This window comes from Apteryx mantelli, chromosome 4, assembly GCF_036417845.1.
Source record: "Apteryx mantelli isolate bAptMan1 chromosome 4, bAptMan1.hap1, whole genome shotgun sequence".
Classification (NCBI taxonomy): Eukaryota; Metazoa; Chordata; class Aves; order Apterygiformes; family Apterygidae; genus Apteryx; species Apteryx mantelli.
The window spans coordinates 82,052,405-82,066,032 of NC_089981.1; the positions used below are offsets into that span (position 1 = coordinate 82,052,405).

Here is a 13,628-nt window from a genome sequence, read left to right on the forward strand (position 1 = left end):
ATTTTAAAGTGGTACTGGTATTTCTGCGCCCTAAATGGCTTTCCTGTCACTCCAGGCACTCAAAAATTACTGCAAGAAAGTCATAAAGTCCCACTCATGTCAGAATAGTGGTCTGAAAAGTCCACTTTCAGAGGTTTTCAGGTAGAAAAGTCAGTTTACTGACATGCACAAAGCAAGTAATAAGCTCTTGCCATCCAGCAGAGACAGGAAGGGATAACTACTAGGTGAAGAATCACTAGCATAGAAAGGGTTCTCTTACACGCAACTCTTTCCTTCTTCCCTCAAACCTTAACACTGGGTTTCTTTTGACTCATTACCTCTAACAAGCTCTCTAAGTGTATACCATACTGGCAGGCCTTCTGCTCCAGCAATCTGACTTCATTCACCAGCTCTCTCCAGAATTTCTCTCTTTTCTGTAGGATGGAGGGAGCCACTTTCTTGGAAAACACTTGCATAAAAGCCATGTGGGTCATGAGCTTGTGGAAGAAGCCCTGAAAACACAAGTTAAAGTTTAATTTTAGTGTATTGCAACAAAGCCTACTTTTTGTTATTGCCATGTACTTTATTAAATCCAAGTGTTCCTAACATGAAAACCTACCTGGCTTGTGATTTTAATAAGAATCACAATACTTGGAGTTTACCACATACTAGTTCATCTCAGGATTATCAAAAGTCCCTCTGAATTATCTATGTAATCTTCTATACTCTAAGTAAATGTAAACTAAATTATAGTACAGTTGATCTGATTACAATTGGTCCTCATTCGAGTGTGCAGGGCTGGTAGGTCTCAGTCACTCTATTGCATTTGCAGTACCTATGTCAAGTAAAACACACTTGGAGATCCTTCTTGAGAGATCACGCACCCAGAACGGGAGTACGGAGAAGACAGAAGAAGCGTGGCCAGTTTCAGGGTCTCACAAAGCTGGAGACAGGAACCTTCTACCCCAAACTCTGCATCACCCCAGGATGGGTGGTTACTGATGCTTTTACTTTCAGTCAAGAACAAGTGATGAGTTGGGTGCACTGTTTTCATTTATATATTTATAAAGAAAACAATCTACATTTATAGCTCGAGTTCATATGAAATACGTGGATGCTGTAGGTCAGATGGAAGGAGGAGTTTAACTATAAACAGACAGTTTAGTGTGAGCCAGTTATGACCAGACAGCCATTATCCAGTTTGGTTTACCTGAATGGGAGGTGGCTCTGAGCCATAACTAAGTGTTTTAGCATTTCTAAGGGCTAAGTCATAGGGCACGATAATCCTTTTGGATAACTATAAGGTAACAATTTAATTTAGTTATGGCTCAGCTGAGCCTTTGAGAAAAGGCCGAATCTGAACAGAACATTTTCCCCACAAAGAGGGTTTGAGGATACAAGATCACACTCTTTATTGAAAGATCTTCTTCACTAATACCTAGCACAGGAGTTTCACTTAAGGACCGTACCCCTGTCACAGGCTGTGTGAGCATCCTGAAAGGGCTTGATAGGCAGAGCATGGAGAGAACCTCTTGCAGTTTCCTTTTACTTTTGTATACCTGCCTCAAAGCCAAATCAATGTGTTAATATTTGGATTGCAAATACCTTCTGTATTTGTTCTCCTTTGTAGATAAACTCCTAACAATTTACTTACTGAGGGCAATCTGAGAGTAAGTAACAAATACCCTTCCTATGACTCTGGAGTAGTGGTTTAAAGTGTCTGGCATCCTGAAACAATTCTTAAGGGTGTTTGAGCTACATGGACAGTTAAATCAAGGTCTTAACATGACAGAGGCATCCTCCAGTGACTAGCACTGGCCAGGGCTTCTTGTCAAGCAGCAGCACAGTTGGGATGCAGGTGGCTTCTCAGCATCTTCCATCAAGCGTATAACAGCTAGGTACTGCGAGCACAGAGTTGCCAAGGGGAGGAATCCAAACCGTCCTCTGTCCAGCCAAGAGCTGTTATGGGTAAGACCACTCCATCAGATCATGCAGGCACACAGGACCAGGAGCCTCAACTCCCGGTTGCTAGACAGCATCTTTGGGAACCTCACTGCTGATTTATCACCAAAAATTACAATGAAATGCTTTTTCCTGACACATCGGTATGTTCTGAGGTAAATCAAAGTAATGTTAAATGGACTGGCAAAACTGAAATCTTGATCTAAACTGACCACCAAGTATTGCAGTCCCTCCCTTATGCCATGAGAAAGAGTTATTCTTATGCATGACACTGGAGAGAAACCAGAGAAAATAATGCTTCGGCTTTGCTGATTTGAGCCATGCTGTGATGAGCATGCTATACCTTGTGATTTTCCAGGTGAGACTGTAAAGCTGCTCTGCTTTTCGTTAGCTGCTTTGGATCTTGTGCAATCTTCTCTCGCCCAATAGCTACCAGCTCTGCAAACCCATGAAGTAAGTCCTCATACTGGCTCTCACTGATAGAAGAAGAGTTCAGCTGCATGTACTTCGCTCTCAGAATTCCCCACATGTCATCCAAAACATCCTAGAATGGGAATACGATTTAGTGATTCATAAAAGACAGAAATAAATCTTACAAACCTGAGCACGTGTGCCTAGAAAGCAAAATAACCATCAGCCTTTTGATGCTAAAAATACCTTGCTTAGAAGAAACCTTGCCAGATAAAGGCAACTGTAGTGTGCTCTTACCTCTAACTTGTAAGCTTCCTGGATTAAGGTGACAGGTAACTGAAATCTTTCCCCGTGACCTCTCAGTTTTGCTACTTGGGTTTCAAGGTTTTGCAGCTCCAAAGCACAGGCATCAATTTTCTGAATTAAAGATAAAATAAACTATTAGGAGGAGCTCTGTTCCATCAGACTTTACGTTATCGCTGGTAGCACAGCAGCTCCAGGGGCTGGATTTCCACTGTGCTACCAATTCACAAATTCATAATAAGACTCCCTGATCTCATAAGTTTATAAGCTAAAGAAACAAGACTGTTCATGACACAGCTTACTGGGCTCACACAGGCACAGCCAGGATGGGAATTCAGGTCTTGCCTCTCAGTCCAATGTCCAACGTGCATTTCTGTTTGCTAACTCAAGAGCAGTCACTAAAAGGAATCACGGTGTCATAAAATACCATTTTTGTCATGAACTGGAAAGACTCAGGGTTGGATTGACACAGGTTCTCCCTGAAGGAAGGGAAGTTAAGGACTTCTGGCCTTTGTTTTCCAAGAGTGGTTACTTGACAGAATATACCTAAGGCAGCAGTCCTACCTGGGGCTTCAGCAGTTACAAACGTAGCTTTCAGCCTTGCAGAAAGTTATGCCTGTAGATGAGGTAATGAGTCTAACAAACTGTAGTCTATAATAATAAAAAAAAATGGGGGGAACCTCTCTTTGCTCTACCAGCAAACAGTTTGTTGGCTGATGTCTATCCTGGAGAAGAAGTACAATCTGCTCATTTTTAATTCTCCGCTAATCCCTAAGAAGGTAGAAGAAAATAGTTTAATTGGGTCAAGTCCCATGTTATGACAAAGTGCTCATGACTGCTGAATGAGTAGATACAAATATCTACTATTCCCACAGAGAAAAGCTGAAGCTTTGCAAATAGAAAGTCATAATGTGATTTTTACTTTACTGTACTTTATGGGGCCTTTTTTCTTCCCTGCCATGATGTGGGATGTCTTCAGTCTGAGAGGTAGTAGGGGGACTGATTCCTCCACTCCAACTACTAAAAGGACTGGAATAGGCTCAACCACGGATTGGGGTTGTAGTAGGAAGAAAAAAAAAAAAAAGGTGTGGAGGATATTGGACTCTCTCCTTCCCCTAATATTTAAAAATATAAGTGAGACTCAAACTTTAGAATATATGAAACTTCAATAAATTATAAAAACAGGAAATACCAGCTAGCACTGAGAGATTTTTTTTTCCTTTGAATAAAATTACCTGTAGCTGCTCAGAAACATTATGTCCACGTATTACATTCAAGCATTGTTGCAGAGTAGCTTTTTTCTCAGTTAATTGATCATAGAGAAGCCTGGTTTCATTCTGGAAAAGAAAAAAATAATCAGAAGTGTATCACATACCAGGAATATGGTAATAATCAGACAAAATTACACAGCAAATAAAATGATGACTTCTTACAGCAAAAGCACTTTTTCTCTTTTAAAAACAAAACAAAGCCTATATATTATGGGCTCAAGGCAGTAATTCAGAGAGGGAAATTCACTGGCCTGTGCAGTGTAAGAAAGCAGACTACTTTGTCACGATGATCCTCTATGACTGTAAAAATCTGTGAAATACATAGAGATACAAATTCTTCTCTTCTGAAATGAGAAAATGAGCCCATTAATGGCAACGGATGGAGCTCAATGGAGTCTGCACAAGTAAACATTGCAAGGCCAGTCCTGCCCCTCTTTGGGGACAAACCCCGGTGCTCCTCTCAGAAGCTGTTATTCAGCAGTGAAGAACTACACTGACGTCACTGACTACATCCTCATGCTGAGGAGTTTGGCTGGACATTGGAAACATATTTCAAGGACCAGTGTTTTCTTTCCTTACTTCAGCCTAAATACCTGATCCGAGTATTTTTCAACAATAGCCAGTAGATTTAGCCCCTCGCAAGAATGTACAGAAAAGTTTCTCATTATTTCCATCTGCTTTTCCAAAGAATAACAACAAAAAATGCAATTTTGCAAAACACCAGCTTCCACTACTGTGGCACAAAATCTCAGTGAATAGTAAAAGGAAATATCAAGGGTCAAATCAATCTCCAAAGCATAGCTAAGAGTAGTCCAGTGCCAGATGGGGCACCAAGAAGGAAAAAACCTGCCCCTCGCAACAAATATTATGTGAACAACAGAGCCTACAGCACTGCACTAACTCCTATTGCTCCTCAATCCACAGGGTAGCAGGAAGAAAATACTGGCCCATCCACCGGCCAAATCCTTCCACACAGAGAGTGCAAGTGCTTTGGCCTGTAGATAAGCATGCCTGGGATCCCACATTACTTCCATCCTTTCTGCATGTGAATTTTCTACTGTGATCAAGGCCTCTAAGGCGGTCAGCACTGTAAACAGTAAAATTAATTTAAAAAATTGCTGTAAAAAGCAAAATTAATTTGTTTTTTGAGAGGCCAAGACAAGTTTGTTTAGTAGGGGGGAAAAAAAGCACACTATAGATTGCTCATTTGTAACCCAAATGCATTAGCAGTGACAAGTCTAACAGATGCTGTGAAACAAGATGTGCATTTGGCAGTGGAGTACCTGATAATTGCTATTATGATCCAGCCCCGCTTTCATTGAATTGCTCCTTGAAGCAGTGGCAGCTTGAGTTTGTTCCAGCCGTGCCTGCAAGTTGTTAAAGCACTCGCAGAACACATCTGTGCTCCCACCAGCACAGGTAATAGACTTTAAGAGATCATCCTTTTTATCACTCAGATCAGCGTGAAGTTTTTGCAGCTCAACAGAGAGAGTCTAAAGGGTTGAAAGAAAGATAATGTTAGTGAAAATGGTCTCTGGCCAAGGATGCTTGCCATTAAAAGGCGGCAGGACTCAAGTTGTTAAATGTTACTCAAAGGCCCAATTCTGTGCACCACCAAATGGCTTGGTGGTGTTATTTCTGAGTTATACCAGTGAAACAAGAGAGATGTCAGGCCCTGTACGCTTTGTCCAAACAATAATCTGCTGGGGTTTCTCCTTCCCTGGGCACTTTAGGACAGTTACCTCGTAAAGAGCCTGCTGCACAGCCGCCTCTTCGGTGGAGAGGACCGAGGTGTTCAACATCTCCTCCATGTTATTCAAACACCGGCTGATTGCCAGAAGCAGCTCAAACAGTTTTCTGTCCAAATTGGAGGAGACTTCCCCTGCCACATTTTCCTGAGTAAAGGCAAGTCAGAAGTTTTCAGCACTTTCTCCCAAGACACAGCTAAAACATGTTCACTTGCACAGGGTTAGAGTTTCAGTCAGCTAATAATAATAAAAGGGAATTAATGAAGTTTGGATGAGACTGTTGTATGCACGAAATCCTCAGAACTCCCAAGGCCAAAGCTGGGACTGTGACCCCCTGTGTACGAAGAGGGTTGTGGTGTTACAGGTCTCTAATCTCTCAGGAGTGAGGCCAGCACAATTTGCCTTGTCAGCTCCAATACTGCAGAGTCACTGAAATCATTCACAGGTTCCTCACCTAACACAATTTGAGGAGTAATCATCATTACCCACACTAGCAAGTCTGCGTATTCAGTAACAGAAATATCATAGCTGAAACGTCTCCTTTCAAAATCCAGACCTGATTCTTCAGCATACTCCATACCTGATGCAAAAGCTATGCTACAAAAAAAACCATTTGCAATAATACGATTATTAGCTATATTTCTAAGTGCCTTTCTAAGTGTCTTGTGTCTACAATCCCTAGTACTTTTTGCAATGCTAGGACACGCCATTTGTACCTGTGCATGCACCACATTTGCTTCTTGGCTTATGTCTCCCAGCTGGACAGTATAAGTTTTCAGTTCTTCCACCGTTGGGGTCCCTGCGCTAGTGAATGTGCCCCGGGGCAACATGTTCATCTTTGTTGTAATCTGAGATTTGGAAAAAGAACACTGCAGTTAGGTTAGCAGCTCAAACGAAAACTGGGCCATACAACTACAACTACTCCTCTCAAAAGGCATTAATATAAAGGTTTCAAGGCATTAATATAAAGCACCTGGAGAGCAGGATTCCCTTTTTCCCAGGAAAAATAAGTTGCCCTTCTACCATTTGGGTAGGTTATGCCCTGTTGGGAGTCTGGCTGAATGAGGAGCCTCTGATTCCCAACTTTAAGGGCTATAGGTTTCAGTCTTCAATAAGGCAACCCTGCTGCCTACTGTAAGTCTTGCCTGAATAAGAGCTGACATTCATCCTTTTACATGACTGATATTCTCCCATGTAATGCAATAATTTCAGAGAACAGGGAATCTAGTCATTCTAAATGAACACAAACAAAACTGTCAATAACAGAAATTATCCTTTTGTCCAAGTAGTAAAATCCTGCAGTCTGATCTGAATAAACACACAGTGCTCTCTTGCTGGCTACAGCACAAACTCTGCTTTTGATATATCAGAGAGAAAGAGAGAACACTGCGGTAAACGACAGAACAAGATTTAAGCCAGAGATTCATACTGACCAAAGTGCTCTCCCTTGCAGGAACTGGGATTTAATCTACATCCACACAATTCATCTGGGAGCTAGCTGCCTAACTCTTAAGGCCTCTTGAAAAAAATTAAATAGATAACATTCAGACTAGATGTTAACTGCAAGAATTCACTTGTGTTCTCCCATGCTATACCTAACAGTCACTACTCCAGAGTCATTATCTATCTCAGGGTAAAGTTAAGAGACAATCATGAAAATGGTATGCAGTAATAACTTCATTTGGAGAGCTCTTGCACAGCTTTCAGTTATCTGATGAAGAAGAGACTATACAGTGGTGCAGGATGATTCACCAATGCTGTCTTCCCTATAACAAAGGGACTGCAGGAAGAGTATTTTACTGAACTGAAACGGACCTGAGGTTCCACGAGCTGGCAGAGAGGAGACTTCATCTTTGACGACAGCTCTTGTTGTAAATATTGCCATTTATTACCCGTTTGGTCTTTTGGAGCTAAAGTGGGATCAGCCAGCTTGCTCCTTGGATCAGATTCTTCATTGCTGTATGCAGAAAATGTTGTTAGAATGGCAAATACTGAAGCAAAATAAACAAAACTGGATTTGTAAGACTCCTTGTATATGATTAGTTTCTATTGCTCCTGCCCCCGAAACAGAGTGAAATCAAGTGCATGGCTGGCCTTTAATTTCAAAGCTTTGTTACGTTTCTTTGGGCATTTCCCTTTCCTTGATGCACCCTAAAGGCCTGTTGGTCTCCCACGTGGGCAATCCAGTGCCTTCCCCAAGGTTGCTGTCTGCCTCTCAAGCTAAGGATATACCTCGCACAATAAGGACCTTGAAACACCCATTCCTAGGATCCTAGGGGATCTCCTTGTATTTGCACAGTGACGATGGTGAACAAAGATATCCAACCTGCCTCCAGCTGGGCCTGCTTTAGTTTATGGCAGCAGTCAGTCCTGCCATACCAGGACGGAGTCAGCGCTAATACCAAGGAAGTTGTAGCACAAATGAGACTCCATTTCTCTAGACGTGATGGCAGAAATCTCCCAGCTTCTGCAATTTTTCTTCTAAAGGCACATATCCCTCCACAGAACCTGTGGTGCCGCTGCAAAGTTGCTGCGGGCTTGGGCAGATTTACACTATTGAACCTGAGCACTTAATAACCTTGTTATTTCATACCTCGGTTTTAATTTCTCAGTCACACTCTCCTCAAACTGTAGCTGCATTTTTTCCACACAGGACTCAATGAAGTCTATGAGGCTTTTCTGCTCCACTGGTTTTACTTTCAAATCCTGTGAACAGAGAACAGCATGAACAGTAAAATCATTTGTGTACTGTATTCCTCTCAAATGAGGATCTTGCTTTTCCAATCATATTTTACAATAATTCATTTAGCAAAGAAAATAAAAATATATCCATCAGCATAAAAAGCCAGTTATGTGTAAACATGAGTTTACAAAACTAAGATTTTCTGAAAAAATATATTTTTATGGAATATGTTTCAGCCTGAGCTAAAGTTTTAAAAGCAGAAACCCTCACTCACAGTCAAATTAAGCACATATAGAAATTTAAGGGCCATAGACTGCCATCCTTATGCAGAGAAAAGGGGAAGGGAAAATGGGGTGTTAGCTCGAATACGAGGTTGAGTTGAATTAGTTAAAAGAGAGTGTTCATGAAAACAGCAGTTTTCAGCAGCTCAGGCTGGATCATTTATTCCAGCAGTCTTCTAAGAGCACAAGCTAATTTCCAGTTAGCAAAGCAGAAGGTAGATTACAGGGCACAGAACATCTTGGGATATTTTTGTGTTAACAATGATGTTAAAGTCATTAGGAGCAAGCCTATGGGAAAAGCGTTCGCAAAGCTTCAGCTTCAAACCCCATCTTCCAAAGCAGCATCAGCGTATAGATTCAGACTCCAAAACACATCAGGGCTTCAAAGACAGGAGATAGGAGCGATGGGTGATGCCATCTGCATCAATCTGACACAAGCTAAGTGTTAGGGTACCATCCAGCTCCATAATATTAACAATCATTTTTGGACCCAAAATCTGGGATTTTAAGGGCCAGAGGCCTCTCTCCATCCTCATCCTCCCACCACAAAAATTGCAGCAGGTAAGCAGTGGAGGGGCAGGATTACCTGCGGGTGCTGGTGGACACCGTTGTGCTGGACGGGCGGCTCTTTGCCAGGAGCGACGCTGGCACCATCGAGGTGCAGGAGCGTGAGGGGCTCCGAATCGACCCGCTCCCGGTTGTGAATCTGTAAAGCGAGACCCCGTCGTGGGAAGGCCCCCAGGGTGGAAAAGGGGCAGAGCCCCAGCGCAGCGGGGGGAAACGGCAGGGGCAGCGCTGGCTTGGGCCGTGCACACACTGCATCAGCCGTGCACAAAACGCACTGTTCTCGCCCAGATTTCCATCCCGTTCCAGCTGATGGAAGTGTGATCTGTTCCCACCTGCTGCTGAAACCCTCGCGCTTCGCTTCCCTCCCTGCCAGTGCACTGAGAGTTACAAGAAGGCTTGTTTTGCTTTCCCTGCTAGCAGAATCATTGACAATATCTCCCCATTTTTATTGCTTGACCAGACTACCAGGATAGGCAATTTACATTTATAAATTCGCTCATGCCTTCCTAGTACCACGCCTAACGTGCCGCACTAATCCCCTCCAGGGCTACATCAGGTCCCTTTTAGACTGTGCCACTCCGGCACTGGGAGACCGCGGCTGCCCGTACCGATACGAACACCCCAAATGGGCGTCTCTGCACAAGGGAGCGGGAATTAGCCCTGAAGGGGGGAGAGAGCGTCTCACCTGCTGGGAAACTCAGCAAAGAGGCCAAGCGCAGAAAGGGTTCGCAAAAAAACTTAGTTTGCCACGGCTGCAGGAATCCCTTCCAGAGCCGGGTGGGGGGAGGCGGCACGGGAAAGCTTGCCCTGTCACTGCCCTTAACACACACGTTCTTCCAAGAGAGACTTGCTACTTAAAAGCCTGTCTGCTACCATATGGTCATAGACAAACATTGTGGCATTTTGGAGCTGTTTTTTAAAAAAAAACAAAACAAAACACTTTTTTCTTCTCCTGTATTCCTCACAAAATCTTGACCTCTGTCACTGAGCACTTAAAGCAGGAAAGACGACTCTTAGAGACTCATTAAAAACCCCATTACTTGTCACAAACGACAAATAATTATACAGCACTGTAAACTGTAATAGCAGCAAGTCTGACATTTCTCACCGGCTCTCCTCCCTTCCCCGCTTCACGTGGCGAGCTCTAACTGTTCTTCTGCAACTAGAGCACATTAAAGCACCGCGACGCTCTTGCTTTTGCTCCGCGTAGCATTCACGTGCTTTACCTGCTCTTCATTGTATTTGCCTTGAAGCATCGTCTGGACTTTTTCCAAATTGCACTTCACTTCCTTCAGTTTCAAGGAAAGAGCCTCTGTCTCTTGCTGGTGACCTGCGCTGTCTCCACAGTCTTCCAGAAGAGAAAGGACCTTTTGTTCAATCTCTGATAACATCACCTACGAAGGACAGCAGCCAATTATTCACCCTTAGAAGTACAACACTCTTTCCCTGATAACAGCCTGAAGCCAGTGCTCACACTTCCCCTGTCTGAAATAGGAAATAGAAATGTACAGGCAAAAAAAGTAGCTGCAGCCCCCACAGATTATTGTCTGATTTATTCTCTTTTTATTATGAGCAATTAAATAAATTGTATGCAGGGTTACTCTTAGAGACAAAGATGCTTCAAACAACAGCCTCAGCAGGAAGTTATATTAACTCAGAGTAATAAAAAAGGAGAACAGAAATTATCGACCAGATTTGGAACAAGTCCAAGAAGTCAACGCAGCCCGATGGGGGAGAAGGAGAGAGTGCCCAGGACTGATCCCATCCCCGGTTGGGAGGGTCAAGGTTGGGTGGCTGTAAGAGCTAAATAGACCTCATTGCGGGGCTGGAGCACTACTGCAGCTCCGCACGGACCGATAAGCAAGGGAGAAATCCTTGAGCTATCGTTCACAATGGGGCCAGTCTTTATTTCTTCTAATCACATCATGTCTTTCAGCCAGAAGCGTAGCAGGACTTGTGCTCCTATTACAAGATGACCTGACCAGGATATGAAAGAGCAGATTTAAAAAGGAAGAGGTCCCCATTTCTAAAACCGGTTTTGGCTGTCAACAGAAGCTTAAGATGGGCATTGATAGAGAAAGCTCACACAGACCTTGCTGCGATGGTTTAAGGGGCTATCCCCACCTCTCCATCCCCCTGCAGGGGGGGGATGACAAGCTGGGGACAAGCTGCTGAGAAACAACATGCCAAGAGGGCCACCCTTTTCTGCGGGGTTATCACCACACGTTTTGGATCTGATGTCCCGCAGACCTTGGACAGGCGGCCCCGCCGGGACACGCGAAATAGTGGCTCCACAGGAGCCCCCCAGGGTCTCCTGGACACAGGGCACAGAGGTGGGTGGCCTCCACGCTGGAGAGCCATCTCCTGCTCACCTCACACAAACGGGTCTAAACCACGTTTTTAAGGCAAGCACAGACACAGGTACCACGGCTCAGCTGAAAAGTAACTCAGCTGCAGTAAACTATCTGTTTTACGTTATATGTCCATACCCAGAGACGACTCCTGCTTTGTGCTAAGGGTATTTTTCTATGTAGACCTCGACTAGGTTAGAAAAACATTTTTTCCTTCCCTCCCAGTTTACTTCTTAACATTGAGCCTAATTTTTAAAACCTGACAGGAATCCAGCAGAGCCTACAGCTGCCTGAAACCTGCCTGTTTTTAGGTGGCACAGTACTGTCAAAGATGATGCTGACATGAACTGAATGGCACCCAGATATCGCCAGATATTTAGGTGTATTCAGATCCTAATGCCCACAGAGTTCAGCACCCCAACACTTCGCTGAAATAAGGTCTAAATCCAGAGGTATTTCCCAGCATGGACTCAGTCTCTCTAAAAAAAAAGAGCTGAAAATGTCCCCTGGTAATTTAAAATAGGGGCATTTTGATATTAGTTCCCTTATGGTGAATGAAGCTTGCCATTGCTTTGGGCAGACTCACAGCGTATGGAGGAAAAGCCCATGTATACACTGGCCTAAATTGGGGGCCTGAACTGCAAAAGAAGCATTTACAACTTTGGAAGCTATTTCATAGCCTTCATTTAAAACACTCAGGCAAAAATAAAAGTGAAAATGCCAAAAAAGAAAAAAAATTATATTTATTACAGTAGATTTATCGCGATCAAGGCCAGGGCAAAACTGCCTTTTAATAAGGGATTCAGCCTATATCAGGTTGTATTTCTGAAAATAATCTGAAGAAATCCAAATTAAAAAAACAAAAAACTCAGAATTCTCTCTAAATCCCCCCAGATGCATAAAGATCCCACTTCTAGAAACAGGCATTTTAAGCAAGTCCTCGGGAAGCTGCGCCCGAAACCGAAGCCAAGCGGTTGCTAGTTTTCCGCATGGGGTCACACAGCCGACTACGCGGCTTTTATGCAAACGCGCGCGCCGGCGAAGGGCGACGTGCTCGTGCGTGGCGTGGCGTGGCGTGGCCTGGCCGGCAGCGGCGCGCCGACCTCTTCGTCTTACCTGGCACCCAGCGAGCTGCTGCTCCACCACCTGCTGCATTTTGGGGCTCTGGGGGTCTGACCCCAGGGACAGCCTAGTCCTGTCGAGCCATCGCTCCAGCTCAGCCACCCGGGCCTGGCACACCTGGAGGACCGTTCCAGGCTCAGACCGGCTGCCCTCCGCCGCGGCCTCCGGGTCCCCCGCTCGCCCTCGAGAGCCCCGGGCGGCGCTCGGGGCGGGAGGCGGCGTGTCGCTCTGGAGCAAAGCACACGGGAGAAAACACCATTAGCTTTTTTTTTGTTGTCGTTGTTTTGGTTTTTTTTTTCTTTGTCCTCCCCTTACCCGCGGAAACGTTTAACTTTCACACTCGCAGAGCTCCGAGCAACTCGGTCACCCTGTTCCCAGATTTAAAAAAAAAAAAAGGGGGGGGGGGAGAAAGGAAAACCCAGCAGCCCAGCGATCCCGGGATCTGGCGCAACAGGTTTCCAAGGAGCAGATTTGCATTTGCACAGGTCTACCTGAGCGCGCAGGAAGTGCGATGACTCACCATTAACCAGTTCTCCCCTGGGGAGAGATGTTTTTCTGGGGGAGCTGGATGCGAAAGCGCTGCAGTTCCAAGGGAGCTGCTGTGCAAGGCTTATAGGCTCCTTGCACGTGTTCTGCTCCGACACTCAAATATGCTTTATTTGGGCTCTAGGTCACACCGGGGAAAAAAAAATGTGTATTTTTAAGTATAGCTTGGGTAACTCTTTCCTCTTATTTGCCCTCTTTTAAGAAGCAATAGTGGACACCTCTGTAACAAAGAAGTTCAAAGAGCGCGGAGATACCCGCAGTTGTTCGGAAGCATATAGAGGTATGTATTGTATATACGCCACAAATGCAAGCACCTATGCTTACATATGCAAATCAGGCATGACAACACAAGTACAAAAATACCTGCACCCTCTTGCGGCTGTAGACCATTAACTACCATTGAC

The 13,628-nt window shown here is 44.3% G+C and overlaps 1 protein-coding gene across 1 annotated transcript in view; it reads right to left on the reverse strand.

Moving 5' to 3' along the window:
- SYNE2 (spectrin repeat containing nuclear envelope protein 2) overlaps positions 1-13,628 on the reverse strand; it is a 189,921-nt gene that overhangs the window by 62,376 nt on the left and 113,917 nt on the right. Inside the window, exons 68-79 of the mRNA XM_067295082.1 lie at positions 12,673-12,906; positions 10,432-10,599; positions 9,225-9,344; positions 8,268-8,380; positions 7,490-7,631; positions 6,391-6,522; positions 5,669-5,821; positions 5,210-5,419; positions 3,891-3,992; positions 2,650-2,769; positions 2,285-2,485; positions 318-491 (exon numbers count right to left, since the gene is read on the reverse strand). Coding sequence (XP_067151183.1) covers positions 318-491; positions 2,285-2,485; positions 2,650-2,769; positions 3,891-3,992; positions 5,210-5,419; positions 5,669-5,821; positions 6,391-6,522; positions 7,490-7,631; positions 8,268-8,380; positions 9,225-9,344; positions 10,432-10,599; positions 12,673-12,906 — 1,869 coding nt within the window. The remainder of the gene's footprint in view (positions 1-317; positions 492-2,284; positions 2,486-2,649; positions 2,770-3,890; positions 3,993-5,209; positions 5,420-5,668; positions 5,822-6,390; positions 6,523-7,489; positions 7,632-8,267; positions 8,381-9,224; positions 9,345-10,431; positions 10,600-12,672; positions 12,907-13,628) is intronic.